Here is a 22140-nt window from a genome sequence, read left to right as displayed (position 1 = left end):
TCACATCAGCATTTTCTTTCCCTTAACCAACTGTATTAACAAATAAACAAAAACCTGAGAGAGACCTGGGGCAAAGACTGGAAAAAGTATCTTGGATGAATTGCATAAACATACAGCTAATACATCAACCCATTTATAGTTTTCTAAAACACATCTTTATGTGGTGATTTTTAATAGCATTTTTTATTGAGATATACTTCCTATAACATACAATTCACCATTTTAAAGTGTGCACTTCAGTGGTTTTTAGCATATTCACTGTGTTGTGCAACCATTGCCACCATCTAATTCCAGAGCACTTCCATTCCCTCAGAAAGAACCCTGTTCCCAAAGCAGTTAGGTCCAATTTCCCCTTCCACCGAGCCTCTGCCTAAACATTTCACATAAAGGGAATCACTCAATATGTGGCCTTTTGTGTCCATCTCCTTTGACTTAGAATAATGTTTTTAGGTATATGGTGAACCTCATAATACTCACCACTGGAATGGTGAGGTATTTTACTGGAATATAATAAACCATTTGCTCAGAGTGGTAATAAACATATGGAATAATTACAAGAGACCCAGCCTACAGTTTGGAAGACTGTAGCTCTCTGGCGCTGATTTCTTCTCACTTTAACTTCTGAGGACTTCGTTCCTTTCTGCCATATGATGTTAGAGGAGATGACATCAAAGATCTCTCTTCCTTATTCCTGTTACTCCAGGGATCTCAAAGACACAGAGACACACACTGCTTGTCTCTTTGGAAAAAATAATTGTTACAAAATTAATTAGCCAGATTTGAAATCTTTCATTCCCAACCTGATCTGGAGACAGGAAATTTGAAACAGCTGTTATCAATAACACCTTGACCTGATTATAAATTCAGGAAGTTCACACCAATTTCTTAATCAGTTGGGAAATAAAAGACAGTCTGAGCTCTTTGTATCAGCATGGCTTTCCTTTCGATTCTGAAAAGGGATAATGTAATCAATCACTTCTACTGTGACTTTCTCCCTGATATATATATTAAAAAAATAAAAGCTCCATGCTTAGAAGCAACTATTAGAAATTTACATATACGTACCATGCTTTTATACTTTAACTTCCTATCTCATCCACCACATATATCCAGTATCTACAACAGTATCAGGCACTTCACAGTCAATATTTGTTGAATGGATGGTGGATGGATGACTGGATAGATGGATAAATGGATGGAAGCTGTAAAATGAAAGGCTGATCTAAATAGTAAGGATGAAAAATACATGTTCAATTTTTCTCTCCATTTCTTCTTAAATGGGTAAAATAAATATAAAATGTTAAACACTAAAGGAATAGTAATTCAGAACTAGAAATAGCTTATTTTATTAATTTTTGTACAACACTAGGTACAGTACAATTAATATGCTGCTTTGTCACAGAAATTAATCAGTACTAGTATATGGTTTAGATTATACAGAACCATAGTATTAAATATGTGCATATTCTTTTTGGCTGTTTTAAAAATAAACCAAAAAAAATGTAAATAAACATCACCTAGTTCATTTTTACCACCCCTTTGAAGAAGATGGAATAATTGTCATGTGTTTTCTGAGTTTATATTTAGCAGATATATACTACACATATGTATGTCTTGTTAAACACCAACAGTCACAAGATTCTGAAAGCTACACATTATTGAGCTGGGTTAATGCCCTTGGATTATATGGGACTTTTCCTGAGTCAGTATTCAAGTCTGGAGAGAAGAACTGGGTGGCATTCAAGTCCTTCTTTCTGATGCTCTCTTTCTTAGCTACCAATCAACTCCCATCTCTTCCTATTCAATCCTTCTCTCCACTCTCCCCTTATCTATAATCTCCCTTTCCCATTCTATCAATACCATTACTCCATTTCCTTCCTTCCCACTCCTGCCATAACCTAAAGGATGACGATAACCAATCAAGGTGGAGAGAAGCATGATGATCATTTACTACTACTCCCCCATCAGTCAAAGACCAGTCATGAGAAGGAGATGAAGGTCATGTACCCACATATTGCTTAGCATCCACACTTGCTTGAATTTTTATTTGTACCTTCTTCCAATTAGTTGGATTTTACCACTTGATTAATGTTTTCATGACCAGGAATATTTTAAACATTCTTCTAGATTTCTTTCAGTTGCTATAAAAAGCAAAGCATTCTCTCCTTGTGCTAATATTTGCATTACATTTTAATACCACTGACATGGCAGAAATGTATAATAAAACCTACCACACTGACTAGGTTTACGCAATTGCCATGGTTCTGGATTTCCAGTCAATGTGGATCTAGGAATTCCTCATTCCTTGACCATTTACTTTCCATCCTAGGATACAATCTTTCAAGTAAACAACTCCTCATTTCTTTATTCAGCATCCCATCTTTCAACATTGCAGAGGCCCATGGATCGGAAGGGACATCAACTGATACAGAGAATGGGTTTACCCCTTCTGATTCAACACCAGAAGCTGCTTGTATCATATGGAAGACCTCTATATCAGGGCAATTCAGATTCTACTTGTGATATCTAAGGTAAGGAGCCTCCTGACTCCACACTGATGTTGGAATTTAATAAGAGGTAGAATGTCTAAATCTCATTCCAATCTGTCTTTGTATATATTTCTATTAACCAAAATCTTGATAAACAAGTACGAATAAAACAAGCTTGTTGTTTCTTATATCCAAAAAATGAGACTGAATTTCTTCAGTCACTTTTAGTTTCTCGCAAGGTATTATTATAACAAAACCTGCACCAAAACTTTGATCTACTTGGTAACTCTGTTTTGATTCTGAAGTGACTCTGGTACTCATAATAGCAAGCTACATGGGGCACAACCATATTTTTCAGGGATTATGAAAAGGAAAATTGTGAGTAAATGTTTCAGAAATAAATTTCTAATTTCCTGTAATTAAGCTTTGATTTCAGAAGGGAGTTCTTGTAAGGCTGCAACATGCTTTACTGCTACAAAAATGTTTCACTCAGCTGCCATTATAAATTAATAAGGTACCTTTTCATTAGAGGATCAGGTTAACATGGCAATTCTACACATATTAAATATTTAAGGGCTCACAATTATATCAAAATCCTTTCTGAGAATATAGGCTTTCAAGGACTCTGTTTTCAGTACTCCTTTTCTTTGTTCATCTGCATAGTTCATTGGGACACTTTTGAGGAAGCCATATTTTTCTTCCATGTGTTAACCATCATCCATATATGCTTTTTATTCCAAGTGTCCTTGAGAAACACTACTCAGTGCTACAAGCACGAATGAACAGAGAAGCTCATTGTTGCTTCAAATGTCTCCTGACTCTGTAAAGCCGGGGAAACCCAATTATTCGCTTTAGAATGGCACAACCGTCTTACTGGAAAAGGAACTCTGTTGTGGGAAGTGACGGGTAGACTTCTGAAGGACAGGTAACCCCTGAATTCTTACCTGAACTACAGCTTTGCAGATGACCTTCCATCTGCCAGATTCTTCCACATAAAGCCTTCCTTTTTCACCACAGAGAATTCTCCTTTTTATCCACAGCCTCTCAGCTTTCACATTTGAAAGGACTCCAAAGGGACAAAGCAACCCTTTGCAATTCAACCTTGATTTAATGAACTGGCATGGTAAGCCTCATTCAGATGGAAGTGGTGGAAGCACCTGCAATATAGATTTCAGAATGTACTCATTTAAAGCATTGGGGGGAAAAATCTGAGGACCATGAAATTACTGTTGACTGAAATATAAAGTCTCCAGAATAATCAAATTTTGTACCACATAATACCTTGAGGATTTATTTCAAAATGTACTGAGTTGCAAAAAATTTATCTTTTCCTCTAAGAAACATTCATTTATCGATCTTCCTGGAACTATTGTTTTTCTTTTCTAGATAGAATCCTTCAAACACTTTGATAGAAGAAATGTACCACATCAGTCACGACCCTTTGCTTTCTTTTGAGTAATATGCACAAATCCTGGAAATAAATAGATAAAAACATCCCAAGTGGACACTTGTAGGGCCAGTTAGAGTTTCCTAGAGCACACATAATTGTGAGATTTTCCCTTTCTACAGTCCTTTGTGTGCCATTTTCCTGGCCTTTGAACCAAAACACAGTCTTTGCCACGCTTTGAACGTTGCGGGGGCCCTCTCCTCCAGTTGGTGAAGGTCACAGGTTCGCCGCCAATCCACTCCCAGTGGCCAGCACGCACTTGGTCATTCAAACCTAACATGAATCAAAGAAGGGCGCCAAATGATCGTTACTACATTTACAACTTGGTGTCATATCAGCCCACTGTTCTAAGCTCAGTAATCACATGCAATTGTGAGCCTACATTCTAAAGCACGCACTAGGACCTGGGAATCCTGTAAGATACCCTGAGACTATGAGGCTTTGGTGTAAGGCCAGGTAGGAATCCAAACCCTAGCTGCACCGCTTGCTAGGTGAACATACCTGGGCAGGTTATTTAACCTCTCTGGGTTCTCCGAGTGTTAGTTTTCTCATCTCAGAAATGTGTATCTAAGAAGAACTAGCTCTATGTTGAAGATTAAATAAGATAAGGCACATAAAGCTCATGACATAGAAGTGTTAATAAATGGCACTTATTATTCATACTTCCTACAGGCAGAGTACCCATCACAGGGAAACAGATACATTCCTGTCTATTTATCTTCCTTGTGATTCTTGGGTATCATATTTGAAAGTAGCTTATTAAGTATTATTTTTAGTCTGGAGCTTAAGATTTTTTTAATCTGCTACAGTTTTAATAAAAAGCAGCTTTTCTCAATTTGCCTCTCTACTCCCACTGGCAATTTTTTTTTTTTTTTTTTTTTTTAGTTACACCTCAGTGTTACAAAGCTCTTAAAATTTTTCTTAAGGAAGCATTCCTGGGATGGGTTGAGAGAGTAGCATTCGATGTATATATACTGTGTTGTGTTCTGTGCTGTGCTTAATTGCTCAGTCGTGTCCAACTCTTTGCGACCCTATGGGACTGTAGCCTGCCAGTCTCCTCTGCCCATGGAATTCTCCAGGCAAGAGTACTGGAGTGGGTTGCCATGCCCTCTTCCAGGGGATCGTCCCAACCCAGGGATCGAACCTAGGTCTCCTGCATTACAGGTAAATTCTTTACCACTGAGCTATTAGGGAAGCACCCATATATATACTACCATGTATAAAATAGCTAGCTAGTAGGGAGCTTCTATAATACTGGGAGTTCAGTTTTGCATATAGGGTTATCGTTATCACCTTTCTAAATTCCATATATATGTGTTAGTATGCTGTAATGTTCTTTATCTTTCTGGCTTACTTCACTCTGTATAATGGGCTCCAGCTTCATCCATCTCATTAGGACTGGTTCAAAAAGAGACACAGAAATACAGAACAGACTTTTGAACTTTGTGGGAGAATGTGAGGGTGGGATATTTCAAAAGAACAGCATGTATACTATCTATGGTGAAACAGATCACCAGCCCAGGTGGAATGCATGAGACAAGTGCTCCGGCCTGGTGCACTGGGAAGACCCAGAGGAATCGGGTGGAGAGGGAGGTGGGAGGGGGGATCGGGATTGGGAATACATGTAAATCCATGGCTGATTCATATCAATGTATGACAAAACCCACTGGGGAAAAAAAAAAAAAAAAACAAATAGGAAAAGGAGAACGTCAAAAAAAAAGAAAAAAATACTGGGAGTTCAGACCAATGCTCTTGTGATGATCTAGATGGGTGAAATGGGGGGAGGCCTCAAGAGGGAGGGGATGTATACATACAGCTGATTCATGCTGTTGTACAACAGAAACTTACACAAAATTGTAAAAAAATTACACTCCAATTTAAAAATACTAAAAAAAAAAAAAAAAAACTTTAAAGAATTTCCCCTCCTCACTCTCTTTTAGAATAGAGATAAAAATAAAAGAATAAAAAAAGAATCCTGTGCAATAGGATTACCTGGCAGCTCACAAACCAAATTTGACCGTGAAAATGGTCTTTGTTATGCAGCATGTAACCTTCTCCCCATTGGTTCTCATTGGATATTTTGGGGGAGAATAATATGAAGTCCTCTTGGTTGGGAATGACTTGTCTCCTGGATTGTTTCTGTGAATTATTGATCAGGTGATGCTACGCCCCAAAACTTTGTGGAATTAGAAACTTGACATTAGTCATTGTGGACACAGGGAAAATTTATCTTCCAGGCTTCACATAATACTCTCAGATGGCTTCAGAATTACACACTCACTGAGTATCACAGAGATTTTTAAGAAGCTGAGTGGGTTTATTATTATTTCCTTAAATACAGTATCTTGAAGAGATGGTGAGAATATTTACTTTAGTATATCCTGAGAACTCTAATTCTAAAGTGGCTTGAAAAGATTTGTGATTACTGTTAAAATTGTAGAAAATATTAAAACTTTAGAAAAAAAAGGACACAATTAGGATTAGCTATAATTTTAACTAGAGATAAAAAGTATTTCTCTTTGGCTTATTTCTTTTTATGTCAATACATATAGGTATATATTACATGTGTATACATCACTTGTATATATGCTTTTTTATTCTAAATTATTTCATGCTTCATATGGCTGTAGACTGTTTTTCACTTAGCACCTTGCCACCAATGCAGTACATTACATATTTTATATATAATATGCATCCATTATTGAATGAATCGATAAACATAAGGCAGTTATATCTTTAATATTCTTTCATATGGCTATATTATAATTCATTAAACCATTCCCTATTTACAACTATCTTAAATTTTTTGCCTTTAGAAATAACATTTAAAAAGTTATCTTGCTTTTAAATTGAACCACATTACTTCTTTGAGATAGATGCCTATAAATGAAAGTATTATGTAATTAAAATGAGTTTTAAAAGATAGACTGTCCAACCATCTAACTATTGCTTATTATTATAGACCACAAGTATTTGACCCATGGAAGGGAGACATTCTCTTTATGGTCTTGCCCTCCTCCTCAGGGTAACACCAATACTTGCCTATCCAAAAGGGCTTCCTTCCGCTGATGTCCCAAAGCCATCGCATGTGCTGCCTGGAGATGACAGTTACAAGGCTGCCCTGGTGACTACGTGCAAACAGAAAAACCAGAGCGTCAGTGATGGGGAGTTCAGCATTTCTGCTGATGTGAGATGCAAAATGGAAATCACAGCTAGTTCAAACTAGAAAACTGGCATATATGTAGAAAGAACTTTCCAAGATTTTAATACTCCATTTTTTTTATATTAATGAGTATCTGTGGGGGAGGGGGCGCTTGCATCCGTTCTAGGTCACAGGGTGGGGTAGGTAACAGCAAAGAAGTGATACTGTATTATAATATCTGGGCTTTAAAGCACAAATTCTTTTCAGAAAATCAGCAGCTGTTCACTTATATAGACTAATTACTTAGTGTCAAAAAATGACCTCTCTCATGGGAAGTTTACCTCTAAATTGCATAAATTTGGCAATTACCTGGTTAATTTGATTAGTAAGGTAACCCAAACTACCAGATAAAATTACTGGAAGCCAACATTTTGAGCTTAATGTGTTTAGTCAAATGCCCAAATATGTTACTCTTTTTCATCCTACTCAGGGAAAGGAGCTCAGCCTCACCATCAAACCTTTGTATGTTATGACGAAATTAAAGCACCTGTTCTTACAAATACATATAAACATCTTCTCCAAAATATAATTGTATTTTTTATATGTTTAAAGTTTACAGCGTAGTGCCTTGACTTACATAAACTGTGAAATTTGGTTACCACAGTAAGTTTAGTTAGTACCTATTACATATAGTCACCAAAAAAAAGAAAAAATGTTTTTTCCTTATGATGAGAATTCTTAGAATTTACTCTTAACACCTTTCACAACTACCACACAATAATCATGTTACACATCACAGCCGCATTCTTTATCTTATAACTGGCAGTTTGTATCTCTTGATTACCTTCATCCAACTCTCCCACTCCAAATTCCTCACTTCTTATAACCACAAATTTGATTCATCTGTTGATGGACACTTACATTGTTTCCATGTCTTCACTTTGTAAAAAAATAAATGCTGTTATAAACATGGGGGTGCAGATACCTTTTCACCTTTTCAACCTAGTACTTTCATTTCCTTTAGACATATTCCCAGAAGTGGAATTGCCAGATCATATCATAATTCTATTTTTAACTTTTGAGGGGCCTCAGTACTCTTCCATGGTGGCTGTACCATTTTACAATTCTACCAACAGTGCATAAGGGTTTCCTTCTCTCCACATCCTTGCCAGCATTTGTTACATCTTGTCTTTTTTGTGACAGACACTAACAGGGAATTCTTTATGAGTTATTTTTGCAGCTATTCCTATAAGTTATTCCTATAAGTAATGTTTGATCCCAGTTCCCCAATAGTGTTCATTTAAAATTCTTTAAAATGCTCTAAGTAAAAAGCCAATAGATAATTCTTTTTTCTTTTCTTCTTTTTCTGATACAGAAAGTTTCAACAACAAAAAAGGGTAAAAAATCACCACGATCTTCTTGCCTAGTTAATATCTATTGATGTTTTAAAAATCAAGAAACATAATTAGTAATACATACTTGTCACAAGTTTATGTTGCTGAACTGAATTTTTTTTTTTCATTTTACCTACAACTATCCAAGCTTTAGATTCATTTCTCTGCTTTTCCAGATCATGTATGGTGAATATAATCTAATCTATCTCTTAATGATATTTTTCCTACTAATACAGTACTTTAGTGTGATATAATGCAGTGATGACTCCTAGGCCTTCTGAGATATGTAGGCACTTTTCTGCTTCTCTGAATGTCCTCACGGTGCCGGATTCAGGTCGTGTGACTTGGTTCTGACATTTCTATTTACTGTCAGCTTCTGTCTGACAGTTGCAACAGACTTGATAGCCAATTCTCTTCCCTCTCCCTCAGATCCAATATGGCAATTCTGTGTTTAAAACACAGAATATGAAATGTGTATTAAAAATAGCCCAAGGGAGGGTTTGAGGGGCTGCTTCAATTAATGTGACATATTAGAGTGTGGGAGACCTGGGTTCCACTTCCTGCTCGGTCCCCAATTTCCTTATGGATGTAACTTCAGCCTCAGAGTCTTTATCAGGAAGGAATAGATTTTATTCAAGGATATTTAACACCTCCTTCTGCTTTAAGATCCTTGAAACTATCTTTAAAATAAGACTTTGCAAACTCCATTTTAGCTGCTCAAGTACAAGTTTGACTTCTTTATTGATGCTCTGAGAAGAGCAAGAGCAAGAGGAGAAAATAGCTGTGTTTAGAATAGGTAAAATGTTAGGCCACAGTTATTTACAAAAATAAATATTTAGGAATTTTCATTTTATAAAAATGCCAATCATTTCCTTTTATTCCCATATACAAATAGAAGAGAGAATATTAACCATATAGATACATATATACTATAGAGATAAAAAAAAAATATAGAGAAACATACAAATAAAAAATCTTTTAACATTTCTGAAATTTGAAGGCATTCAAAGTGTAGAATTAAAAACATAAATCTGAATTTTTCCAGTTATAGAAATAAACATCTACTTCGTTAGAACTTTTTGATTAAATATAGATATATTTTAGACTAACTCTTTAAGGATAGGTCAGCAGGGGTTCCAGACACTCCTGTGGGAAACCAAAATGGTTTCAGAGATAATGATTTATAATAATAGAATTACCAAATGTACAGTGACTGCCTAAGGAAATGAGCAGATGAGATTATGATATGTAAATTCAAGAAATACCTAATCTCGGAGTCTGGTTCCTCTGGGCTAGAAAAATAATAAAACACCAATGGGGAGGAAAGGAGAAAGGAGATAAAGATTGAGTTGAGTTAGCAATCTGATTAGGGGCAACAGATAAAGTAAAATTTGCTGTGTTTCTTAAGATATACATGCTGTAAATGACCATCTGTAAAAGACCATCAGGTAGCAAAGGAGCCTGAGGAAATATAAATCAGAATTGAAAAATGGTCCCTGAGATCTAAAAAACACACTAGATGTGTATTAATTCTAATTATAGACTCTAAAACCATCTCCTAAAATGTATTCATGAGAAAGTAAATAGCCAAGTTATAAAATGTTGCAACTATTAATTTTACATCATAGAAAGAATTGATAATTCCCAGGGGAATATTCATTGTTCAAGGCAAAGAGGTTAGAGAAGAAGAGGTCTAGATGAACCTGAAAAGTAATGGGTGAGGGAAAGCAGAGGCCCATAGAATGAATGAAAACATGTTGAATGACAGAGGAGGTCTTGGGGCTCAGAGGAAAATTATACTGAGGAGGTGGCCTTACCATTCAAAAATGTTCCTTTTAAAGTGACTGATCCAAATCTTTTAGTTTGTTTTTAATCTGCTGCTAGATATTTTCTGAAATGCCTCTAACTATTTTTAAATGTTCTTGGGATAATCATTCTTCATGTCCTTTTGAAATAAAATGCATATTGAAGATTCATACAAAAGTCAGCAGGTCAAATATTTATACCCATTCTTCACTTAAAATTAGAAAATTTGAAGTATTTTTGTGATATTTAAAAAATCTTATAGCAAATATTTTTTCTTTACCTCTTATACACCTTTGAATACCATCAGAAATGGTATTTGATAGACACCTTAATTTCTGGAGTAATATGGTACATACATAACATACACTTCAAAATACTTTATATTACTGATAGATACATAATGAGTCACTTTCTAAAATATGATGGAAAATCTCCAGTTGCCCCCTAAAAACTTTCTCTTGTTCTGAAAATTTTTTCAGTTTTACATCTAAAAAAAGGTCTCAGTACAATAGTTTAAAGCAATTCCCTGAAACCAGTTTACAAAATTAATTTCACAAAGATATGAAAAAATTAATTCTGAAACTGCTTATTACATAATGTTTGATTTGCTGTATATGGTCACCAATCCCTTTAAATTCATAGGGGAAACAGAAAATTTCCATCACTCTTATACCAGATTTTATAATAGTTTACTACAGCACAAAATACCTATGTATGTATTTCTTAATATCATTATTCTGAGATTATGATCTTCCAGATTTTGGTGTCAAAAAACATTTGTTATGAAACCATGGCAATTTAAGGTAATCTTATTGATGTCATCATTTTGCTAACCCTGCATTAGTATCCTAATATATTTTTTATTTTATTGATCCACCTAATTGCCCAAATCTGTTATAGTTCTGTACACTAACAACAAAATATCAGAAAGAGAATTTGAGGCAATAATCTCATTTACTATTGCATCAGAAAGAATAAAATACCTAGGGATACTTAATGAAGCAAAAGACCGGTACTTAGAAAACTATAAGGTGTTGATGAAAGAAACTGAAGATGACAAACAGGTAGAAACATATACTGTGTTCTTAGGTTGGAAGAATCAATATTGTTAAAATGACCATACTACCCAAGGCAATCTACAGATTCAGAGCAACCTCTATCAAATTACCAGTGGCATCTTTCATAGAACTGGAACCAAAAAAATTTAAATATGTATGGAGACACAAAAGACTCCAAATAGCGAAAACAAAGAAGAATGAAGTTTGAGGAATGGTACACCCTAACTTCAGACTATAATATAAAGCTACAGAAATCAAAAGAGTATGGTACTGGCACAAAGACAGATACATAGACAGATGCAACAGGAAATACCCAGAAATAAACCCACACACTTCTGGTCAATTAATCTATGACAAATGAGACAAGAATATACAATGGAGAAAAGATAGTCTCTTCAATAAGTGGTGCTGGGAAAACAGAAAGCTACATGTAAAAGAATGAAAATAGAACATTCTCTAATATCATATACACAAATAAACTCAAAATGGATTAAAGATCTAAATTTAAGAAGAGATACTATTAAACTCCTGGAGGAAAACATAAGCAGAACACTCTTTGAAATAAATCTCAGCAATATATATTTTTTTAATCTGTATCCTAGAGTAACGGAAACAAAAGCAAAAATAAACAAATGGGACCTAGTTAAATTTAAAAGCCTTTGCACGGCAAAGGAAACCATAAACAAAATGAAAAGACAACCTACAGAATGGGAGAAAATATTTGCAAACAATGCTACTGACAGTGGATTAATTTCCAAAATACATAAACAGCTTATATTGCTCAATATAAAAAACAAGCAACCCAATCAAAAATGAGCAGAAGACCTAAATAGACATTTCTCCAAAGAAGACACACAAATAGCCAACAAGCACATGGAAAGGTACTCAATGTTGCTATGTGAATGTTACTCAATGAGGTATCACCTCACATGGGTTAGAATGACCAACATCAAAAAGCTTATATTTAATAAATGCTGGAGAGGGTGGGGAGAAAAAGGAACCCCCTTATACTGTTAGTGGGAATGTAAATTGGTGCAGCCACTAGGGAGAACAGTACAGAGGTTTGTTAAAAATTTTAAATCATAGTTACCATGTGACCCAGCAATCCTACTCCTAGGCATATCTGGAAAAGAAGAAAATTCTAATTTGAAAAGATTTTCATACGCCCCAATGTTTATAGCAGCACTATTTACAAAAACAAAGACATGGAAGCAACCTAAATGTACATCAGCTGATGAATCTAAAAAATAAAACAAATGAACTTATTTATAAAACAGAAATAGAGTCATAGACACAGAAAACTCATGGTTATCAAAGCAGCAAAGGGTGAGGGATAAATCAGCAATTTTGGAGTAGCATTAGCATCTATTAAAATCATAATAAAACATCACCTACACCCACTAGAATGGCTAAAATCACAGAGACTGACTATGTTGTAGAGTAAATGGATAAATTTTGTCAATATTTGACCACAAGTCATCTTTCATTGAGTGTTCTGTTATCTAATTACACTTTGTCCAACCTGTCTGGTTTCATAACCATCAATGCCTCTTATATTGTTCTAGGCCTGGTGCTATGAGATCTTCCATTGCTATATATTTCCAAATCAGTGGGCTGGGATTCCTATTTAATCAATAAATGATAGACTCTGCCATGCTGCTGACTCCGAGAATCTTCTGACTTTCTTCAAAAGTTGGAGAGGCTAAAAAAGAAAACTGTGACATCGGCAGAGTTTATCATAAAAGAGCTATGATACATCAGTAAGGTCAGCCCAAATCTGTTCTGAACTACAGAACTCCCTCCAAGCTCCTAAAACAAAGCCAGGTAGATGTTAGACACTCAACACTTGAATGAATGAAGAAACACTAGAGTTCCATGAGAAAACAGAAACATTAACAAAGAAACATCAACCAAATGAGAAATGGGGTTTCTTACTGTTCCCTGCAAGCTTGGGCAGCTGTAGTCCACGTGCCTTTCTGCTCTGTGATCAAGGAGTGGCAATAGCCTGAATGACGGTGCCACCCAGCTGGACAGGATTTATCTTCCACTGCCTGAAAAATAGTTGTCCATGCTCACATCACAATGGTCTTTACAATCTAGAGTCTGTTCTCAACATAGAGAATCCTGTGAGTCCTCTAATGAAAATAATTTTGTCACTAGCAAGAGGTCAGCCCCGATCCCAATTCTCCACTTTGAGAACCGCAATGATTTCTTATGGGACACATTGGTAAAGTCAGCCATGTTTTAATTTTACACCTTTAACATTAAATAATTGAATAAAATAAGTAAGCCTCTTTTTAAATTGTAGTGCTTAACTACTGTGTTTTGTGATTTTTAAAACATCAACTGGCCATCTTTTCCTCTTCACCTTCAAAGCATAACAGGGCAGGCAAACAGTAGTGGACAGGGCACCTCCTCTCCCTCTCTCGGGTTATGATGGGACTTGACTGCTTGGCCTGTCCCACCTTGGTGTGGGGGCTCCAGGATCTCCAGGCAATTCCATTGCACTTGTACAGTTTTTGGAGGCTTTCTTCAAAGTGGAAGAGTCCCTTTAATTCCAGTGTGCAGTTCTTTGGGAATGAAGGCAATAGGTCCTATGGGAAGGAAAAGTAATTTAGATTTGACACCCTGTAAATTGATCACACTGTTACCTCTTTTAGGTCATCATTTGCTGAATAGTGTTTGAATTGAGTAAACTATTCCCAAACTTGAAGGCTGTTTTCAGCTCAGGAAACAGCTTGTTGTAAGGTGAGTAGGAAGTGAAGAGATTTTCATACCTGTCTGGGGAAGTGTGAGCCGGTTGTGGATTCCTCCTTATCGGCTCGAGGCGGTTCTGTCACTTTGGTTGCCTTTTGGGGCTCACTAATAATGGATACGCTGGCCTTCCGTCTGTGAGTTGGGGAGCTGTCATCCTCCAGTTTCAGGGAAATCATCCCATGATACTTGAGGAAATCAGCAAACAACAATGAAGACAAAACAAAACAAGACAGCAAACAAAAACATTTGTTGTGAAAACAGGCAATTCAAAAACTGGATCAAAATAAAGAGATAAAAGGATTTTTTCCTGACCACCCAAGCCTCTAAACAAAATTCAAACAGGATTTTAAGGAAAATATATAAATATAAAAGTTACGAAAGGTAGTTTAACTAGATATTTTGCATCCATAAATACAAAAAAATTTAGCAATTCTCTCAGACTGGCAGGCCTGGGGGTTGCAAAGAATTGGACATGACTGAGTGACTGAGAACACACATTGCTTACACACATATGCTTACGTTATAGATTCTGTCTGTTCTATTTCTATAAACAGAGGATGGAGGCACCTGAAATCAAGACAGGAAATAAATAGGAACAAAATTGGCTTGAATAACAATTAATAATAGGGCAAAACCCTTCCAATAAGATTTTTTAGTAACTAAAAATTTCTAAACATATTTTTAAAAGAATTTCCAGGCCCAAATAATTGGGGAATTTTTAAAAAGTCACTGAACTAACCACAACTTATCACTGTTGACTCAGCTATTCTTAGTCCCAGTTAGAAAAGACATCCTTATTTTTTTGGTACATCTATAGTGCACAGAGGTCCAAGAAACACACACACACACACACACACAAACACACACTTACTCATGAGTGTATGCCTAGTGAGAATGCTATGCTAGTAAGTTCAAAGCCATGGTTTCCACACCCAAATGATCTCATTCTTTTTCAGGACCACGAGTCATTCCCTATCTGTCTTGACCACAAAAGGAACCAAAGCAGAAATCATATGGATGAGTCAGGTTATCTATCACTTCAGTCAGTACAATTAATGAACTATGTTGATGTTTGTATGTAAAAGCCACTTCGCGATGGGACAAGGAACCATGAGAATCTCTATGGCCCCCATTCACTGTGAGAACCAAAACAGCCTCCTCAGCTGTTTCAGTAATTTCAGATTACTTATTAAGATCCTTTGATCCTTTTCATATGCACTCCACACATCAAAACCCAGGAGGTCCCCATCCTTACTGTTTTGCCATCCCCTTGGGTCCTAAGCTTCACTGGAGAAAGATCTTCAGAACCAAAGTCCTGCAGGGCATCACCCCTGGTGACTGCTAGCTGCTTAGAAGCTGGAAGGGGTCTTCTTTCCAGATGAAAGGAACCAGAAGTGGTGGGTGAGGAAGCCCCTGGGGAGAGCAGGTGCCAAATGCCCTTCTCCCATGCACGGGGCATGTTTGGATTGAAGGCATATGAAGGATGGCACTGCCCTGGTAGCACACAAAATGGTAGGTCAGTTCATTTTACACAAACAGATAAGTGATCACATCGACGCAGCTTGTCATTAAATTCAGATGGATGATTTTCCCACCAGATGTTGCCTTGCTGCCATTTGCCAGAAACCCCTTTACTCTTCATCAGTTTCCACACAGGAAAGCTATGCCCTTCTGCACATCTACAGGTGATTATGAGTCATGATACTGACTTCACAAACCACAGATGAAAACCATTGTGGTGATTTTATAATCATCCCATCTACTTGGAAAATAGACTGCCTTCATTTCATATCAACAGAACGCCTCCATATTATTGGGTTTATTCCCTGATCAAGTATCATTCCACAGACACTTTTACTTGTTCACCCTCTCCCCAGTCTCCATAGGTAGAAACTGGAATTGTTGGAAGATGTTAGTGAAATCAGATAACAGTTATTCAGATGAGCATTCAACTGTTAGAACAAAGATTCAGTCAATCTTAATGGCTCTCCTTTGAATAGAAATATTGCCAATTAGTATGAAAAACGTCTAAACCCAGAAGGCACATTTGGATACCTTATACTTCATGTGTCAAACGTGTACTTCATCTATTTATGTACTTAATGTGACCAGAAAAGTCTACTGGAAATAAAAAGAATTTGGTGAGGCAAGGTGTTGCGAAGAGATGTGGAAATATGAGTATGGTAAAGGAAAGAGGTAAGTGTCTATATTTATTATAGAATGAGAAAGAGAAGTGGAGATAATTAAGCGAAGAAAAATATATGGCCCATAGGGCATGACCGGTGTAAAAATTGGAGCGTAAGACTAAGCATTGTAACTGGACACTTGTCAAATGCTAAAAAGATGAATAAGTAGAGGTTATTTGGCAGAAAAAAGTCAGTGTACCAAGGACTTTGGCTGATCTTTATTTAGTTCACAGGTTGTTCTTTAGCATATACCATCCAGGACCTGTTTGGCTCTGCAACCCAAGGTTATTCATTAATATTCTCCAGCTGCTCCTGAATCCCCACGCCAGCTGCACCTTTCACATCTATTTTCCTCCCTCAGAATTTTCGTGGTCACACTACAGTGAGGGCTCAGATTTTAGGCATTAAGAGCTCTCTTCCACAGAGGAAGATAATTACAGCCCTACAAACTCGGGGCGGGGAAATAATTGTCGATAGATTCTCACCAACATTGTTTCCCCCTTGGTGAGAACAACAAACGGGTAGGGAAAAAAAACAATGAGGCACTGACTTGTTGCTTTTCTCCAATGATCGTTCTTAGCAGGAGGAAAGCCACATGAAGCAGAAACCAGAATAAAGGGCCTACATCATGACTGAGGTTGCTTTCTTGACAAGAAATTAAGCATTTTGATTTGAAAGCGTTATCCAGCACACTGGCTGTTGAAAGCAAGCAGCTACAGTGCCAAGACTGCTCGTGATTTCAAGATGAGGATCAAAAGAATACCTCCTTTTGAGTCCAAAATTTTCACTGCAGTTTTTGTCTTTGTGCCAAGAACCGCATTCACAGGGGAGTTCAGAATTACTTCAAAGACCTCATCATCTTCCTCTAATCCGTCATAGGTAATTGCTATATTCCACATCTTAGTTGACATTCCTACAAGAAGTAAACATTTTAATTACTCTTTAATTGCTATTTCAATCAACTAGGTGTCAGCGAAATATATTAATTAACATGTCTGCAGCCAGACTGCAGTAGCCTGAGTGAGCCATTGTACTGCAACCAACTTGCTGAAGTCGTGCTGTTCTCCCAAATAATATTAAAAGACCACATTTGTTCCTGGACAATGATGATTCCGTTTAAATGCAAACACTGTAGCAAAAAAAAGCAAGCTGCATTAGGGAAGGGATGAACAAAAAAGGGTGAGCTAAGACCCCAAGACTTAATTTTTTCCTAACCTGCCCCTTCTTATTTTAAGAATAAACAAGTACTGCAATCTTAAAATCTTAATAGTTTGGAAAATCTTAAGATGTTGATGCAGTCAGAAGTGATTATTGGATGGTACTCCACGCTATTCATGGAACCCTTGAAATGATTGATTTCTAACGACAGCTGCTTCCATCGGCTGCCCTACTTCCTGCGATCCTTGTAGCCCGCAACCGCTTTTTCTGATGATGTAATACTCCAGAGTTTGATATCCTCCTATGGAGAATTTATAGGCTGGGGGGGTTCTAGAAATAGATGGAGCCAATTTTTTCTTTTTTCGCACTTTCTGTCTGCCTCTGTTCATGGAGTTACAATCAAGCTTGGATCACAGTAACTTTGCGAACTTAATACAAAACAGTTTTGATGTTACAAGTGTATCTCCAGCCATCCTGTCACCACTCAGATGGAATGCAAAGCAACCCCGGAAGCACAAAATATTAATGTTGGAAGAAACTTCAGAGATTGTCGAATCCTGACTATTTTCCATGACATGTATAGCAGGACATCCGCCCCAAGGGTTTATTTAGAAGAAAAAGAGTTGGCGGGAGGAAAAGAAAGTATTGTTTAGTGGAGAAAGATGGCTCAATTTTAAGGGGAAAAAATAAAGTTATGGTGTAAGATTCAAGAACTAGGTTTTGAAACTTTATTCTGGGTCATTTACTCATCGGCTATTCAAGTGCTTTTATTTCTATGTGCTAAGTTGCTTCAGTTGTGTCTGACTCTTTGCAAACCCCTGGACTGTAGCCCGCCAGGCTCCTCTTTCCATGGGATTCTCTAGGCAAGAATACTGGATTGGGTTGTCATGCCCTCCTCCAGGAGATCTTCCTGACCCAAGGATCAAACCAGCATCTCCTGCATTGGCAGGCAGATTCTTTACCACTCCCATGAACTCATTTATATAAATAGTTAAACATTTTTTTCCAGCCTTTTCATCTAAAAATCTGAATTCTTTTCTCACTGTTCTCATCTGCCAACAGATACAGAACAGACAGTAAATACTACATGTATGTGGGCTCCAGAGTTGGAAAGACCAGGAGGGAGGAATGGGAAAACAACATGAGCAAAGTCAGAGAGCAAAGCAGAGGCCTTAATCAGGAGGGCTGAGCAGAATAGCTGGCTGGAGTCGAAGGGTCTTGCCAAGGAAGAGAGGTATAAGGCAGCACTGACATCTTGTAGCCAGATTGCAGAGAGCCCTGGACCCTAGGTGGTCAGATTCAGGCTTTAAATCCCAGGCAACAAGGAAGGCTCTTGAAAATGGGTGTCTTAGAAAACTGAAACTGAAAAGTATTATGTGGGAAGATTTAGGGGCCCAAGCAGACAAGCAACGAAGCTAAAAGTTGGGAGTCCACATAGGTAGCTGTTGTAATAAACTGGCATGAAGAGAAAAGACTTGACAATGAAGAAAGCATATGAATACTAGGGCTTTTAATAATTAGAGAGCTCTTTTGACTCTCAAAGCCCGTAAAGTTAAGCAGTGGTCAAATAAAAATCCAATACAAAAAATTTTTGTCCAAGTCTCAACCATTTGCCCTCTTAAGGATTTTTTTTTTTCAATTATAGTAACTCCATCCTCCCACCTTTAAAGAAAACCCCTTAAAGTTTTTTAAAACCTTATGGAGTAGAACCATATAATTAGAGAAAATCTATTCCAAGTTTCACTGAAGTACTTTTGATTTGTTTGCCTGCATTTCAACTCTGCTTCTATGTTTACCAGGTGTGCACATAAGACCCACTTTTTTTGGTTAATGGGGTTAGAAATAAGAATTTTCTTAGTCTTTCTTTTTCCTTCCTCTCCCACCTTCAAGGTGCAAAGTATTTGTGAAGTCACAGTGATTATAAACAATTTCAGAAGGCTTGAACTGGCCCCCTGTTCCCATAAACAAAAGGTGCTGAAGAGGAAAGAGAAGTGTCAGGCTATGCAGACAGAGCCCACTTTACAGAGTGAGTTAATTCCTGGATATTTTCCTGCAAAACAGATTTCACTATTGAAAGACATTTTCTCAATTTTTTTTTTTTTTTTTGCAAATGCCACATGAGAGAGCTGTTCCTTTAGAAAACATTTTGACTCTTAGGCATGGTGAAGTCTCAATTAAGAATGTAGCAAAGCCTTCAAGAACACCTATTTTAAAGGAAAACAATCATTTTCTTAAGAATATTTGCACTTTGACTCAAGATTAGACACAATCGCAGGTTGCCAAGTAGTCAGGGTTTGTTTTCGATTTGGCACAAAACTGCCAGGCGAGTACAGATCCCTAGAGCAGAAAGTCCCTCAGTTTCTCTTCAGCTTCTTCCAAGAGCCCTCAAACCTTAAAATATTCTCTCTGGTTTCTCACTCTCTGTTCTTCCCCAATCATGGAAACCGCTGCTTTTAAAGAAATGAGCAGATTACTTTGGGTAAAAGGGGTGGGAATGGGGATGAAGACATCAGATCTAAAAGAGGTAAGGATTAACAAGATGGGAGTAAGTAAGTATTTGCAGGATCAGTGGACAGGGGGAAATGTAACAATTTCCAAAGGAAGATAACAGTTTATGAAAGTTTCTGGCTAATGAGTTCCAAAACAATGAGCAACCAAATGCTGTTTCTTTTTCATTTATAAACTATGTTTTCTTATTTTCTTCAAATGTTTAAATAATCTATAAACTCTTAACTTGCATCTGGTCCCATCACTTCATGGAAAATAGATGGGGAGACAGTGGAAACAGTGTCAGACTTTATTTTTGGGGCTCCAAAATCACTGCAGATGGTGATTGCAGCCATGAAATTAAAATATGCTTACTCCTTGGAAGGAAAGTTATGACCAACCTAGACAGCATATTAAAAAGCAGAGACATTACTTTGCCAACAAAGGTCCATCTGGTCAAGGCTATGGTTTTTCCAGTGGTCATGTATGGATGTGAGAGTTGGACTGTGAGGAAAGCTGAATACCAAAAAATTGATGCTTTTGAACTATGGTGTTGGAGAAGACTCTTGAGAGTCCCTTGGACTGCAAGGAGATCCAACCAGTTCATCCTAAAAGAGATCAGTCCTGGGTGTTCATTGGGAGGACTGATGCTGAAGCTGAAACTCCAATACTTTGGCCACCTCATGCAAAGAGTTGACTCATTGGAAAAGACCCTGATGCTGGGAGGGACTGGGGGCAGGAGGAGAAGGGGACGACAGAGGATGAGATGGCTGGATGGCAAAACTGACTCAATGGGTATGAGTTTGAGTAAACTCCGGGAGTTGGTAATGGACAGGGAGGCCTGGCGTGCTGCCATTCATGGGGTCGCAAAGAGTCAGACACAACTGAGCGACTGAACTGAACTGAACTGACACTCTTAACTCTTTAGAGCCTCCAGAGCTCTTTAATATCTACTCAAAACAGCATGCAAACTCTTCCAGAAAAATGGGCATTTCTCTCACCCAGAGAAATGTGCAAGGGGACTGCTCAAAATCCACCCAAAGCCCAACTCACTCCTGATCTTGTCACAAACAGACCTCAAGTAATAAAGACGATAGACAACAAAGACTCTTGCCTCTCAAAAAGTGGAAAGACTGAACCTGCCTTAATCTGAAGTACGTACAAGCCACAGTGCAAGTGCATCAAGTCCTTTCGCCTTGAGGTTGATCAGAACCAGTGCCTGTGGCAACTCAAAGGTAAACTTCAATACGTAATAGGAATAGTTCTTCTCACCAAGGGCGGTCAGGCTGAGGAACAAGCTGAGGCAAGTCAGAAACTTAAGCATCATAGGAAGGAGGCCAGTAGCAATATTGGGGTTGCTGTTGTTCAGTCGCCCCGTTGTGTCTGACCCTTTGTGACCCCATGGACTGCAGCACAACAGGCCTCCCTGTCCCACACCTTCTCCCGGAGTTTGCCCAAGTTCATGTCCATTGTATCAGTGATGCCATCCAGCCGTCTCATTCTCTGACACCTTTTTCTCCTTCTACCCTCAATCCTTCCCAGCATCAGCAATTGTGGCATGTCAAATGTGAGGCTCTTTGTTATAGGTTGTGTCACTCAGAAATCCCTATGGTGGAGTCCTAAACTTATTTGAAAATAAGGGCATTACAGATGCAATTCACATGAAGTCATACTAGAGTAGAGTGGACCCCTAATCTATTATGACTAGTGTTGTTATAAAAAGCAGGAATCTGGACACAGACACACACAAGAATGCCTGACTCAGACAAAGGCAGAGATTGGGTGATACAGCAGGAGCCAAGGAAGCCCAAGGATTCCAGCAGAGCATCAAATCACGGAAACGAGGATGGAGCAGATTCCCTCTCAGCCCTCAGAAGGAATCAACCCTGCCCACATTATGATCTTGAATTTCTAGCCTCCAGAACTATAAGAAAACAAATTCCTGTTTTAAAGCTGCCAGGTTTGTGATACTTTGTTAGGACAGCTCCAGCAAGCAAATACAGTCACCAAACATTATACAACTTGCAGCCACGTCCAACTCTGTGACCCCATGGATTGTAGCCCACCAGGCCCCTCCTTCCATGGAATTCTCCAGGCAAGAATACTGGAGGGGGTGGCCATACCCTTCTCCAGGGAATCTTCCCAACCCCAGGATCAAACCCAGTTTTTCCACACTGCAGGCAGACTCTTTACTGACTGAGCCACCAAGGAAGCCT

The 22140-nt window shown here is 37.7% G+C and overlaps 1 protein-coding gene across 2 annotated transcripts in view; it reads right to left on the bottom strand.

The window, feature by feature from the left end:
• Positions 1-1330: 1330 nt before the first annotated feature.
• FREM1 (FRAS1 related extracellular matrix 1) overlaps positions 1331-22140 on the bottom strand; it is a 171194-nt gene continuing 150384 nt past the window's right edge. For both annotated transcript variants that reach the window (XM_061132198.1, XM_061132201.1), the window contains 8 exons: positions 17043-17192; positions 15349-15587; positions 14613-14660; positions 14114-14278; positions 13802-13930; positions 13272-13387; positions 6979-7064; positions 1331-4209 (listed from right to left, as the gene is read on the bottom strand). In XM_061132198.1, the coding sequence (XP_060988181.1) occupies positions 4010-4209; positions 6979-7064; positions 13272-13387; positions 13802-13930; positions 14114-14278; positions 14613-14660; positions 15349-15587; positions 17043-17192 (1133 nt within the window). In that variant the 3' untranslated portion in view covers positions 1331-4009. The remainder of the gene's footprint in view (positions 4210-6978; positions 7065-13271; positions 13388-13801; positions 13931-14113; positions 14279-14612; positions 14661-15348; positions 15588-17042; positions 17193-22140) is intronic.

The sequence above is a fragment of the Dama dama genome, chromosome 29 (assembly GCF_033118175.1).
Source record: "Dama dama isolate Ldn47 chromosome 29, ASM3311817v1, whole genome shotgun sequence".
NCBI classification, from domain to species: domain Eukaryota; kingdom Metazoa; phylum Chordata; class Mammalia; order Artiodactyla; family Cervidae; genus Dama; species Dama dama.
Note: the sequence above shows the minus strand (reverse complement) of the source record. Positions and strands in the feature narration are given on the sequence as shown.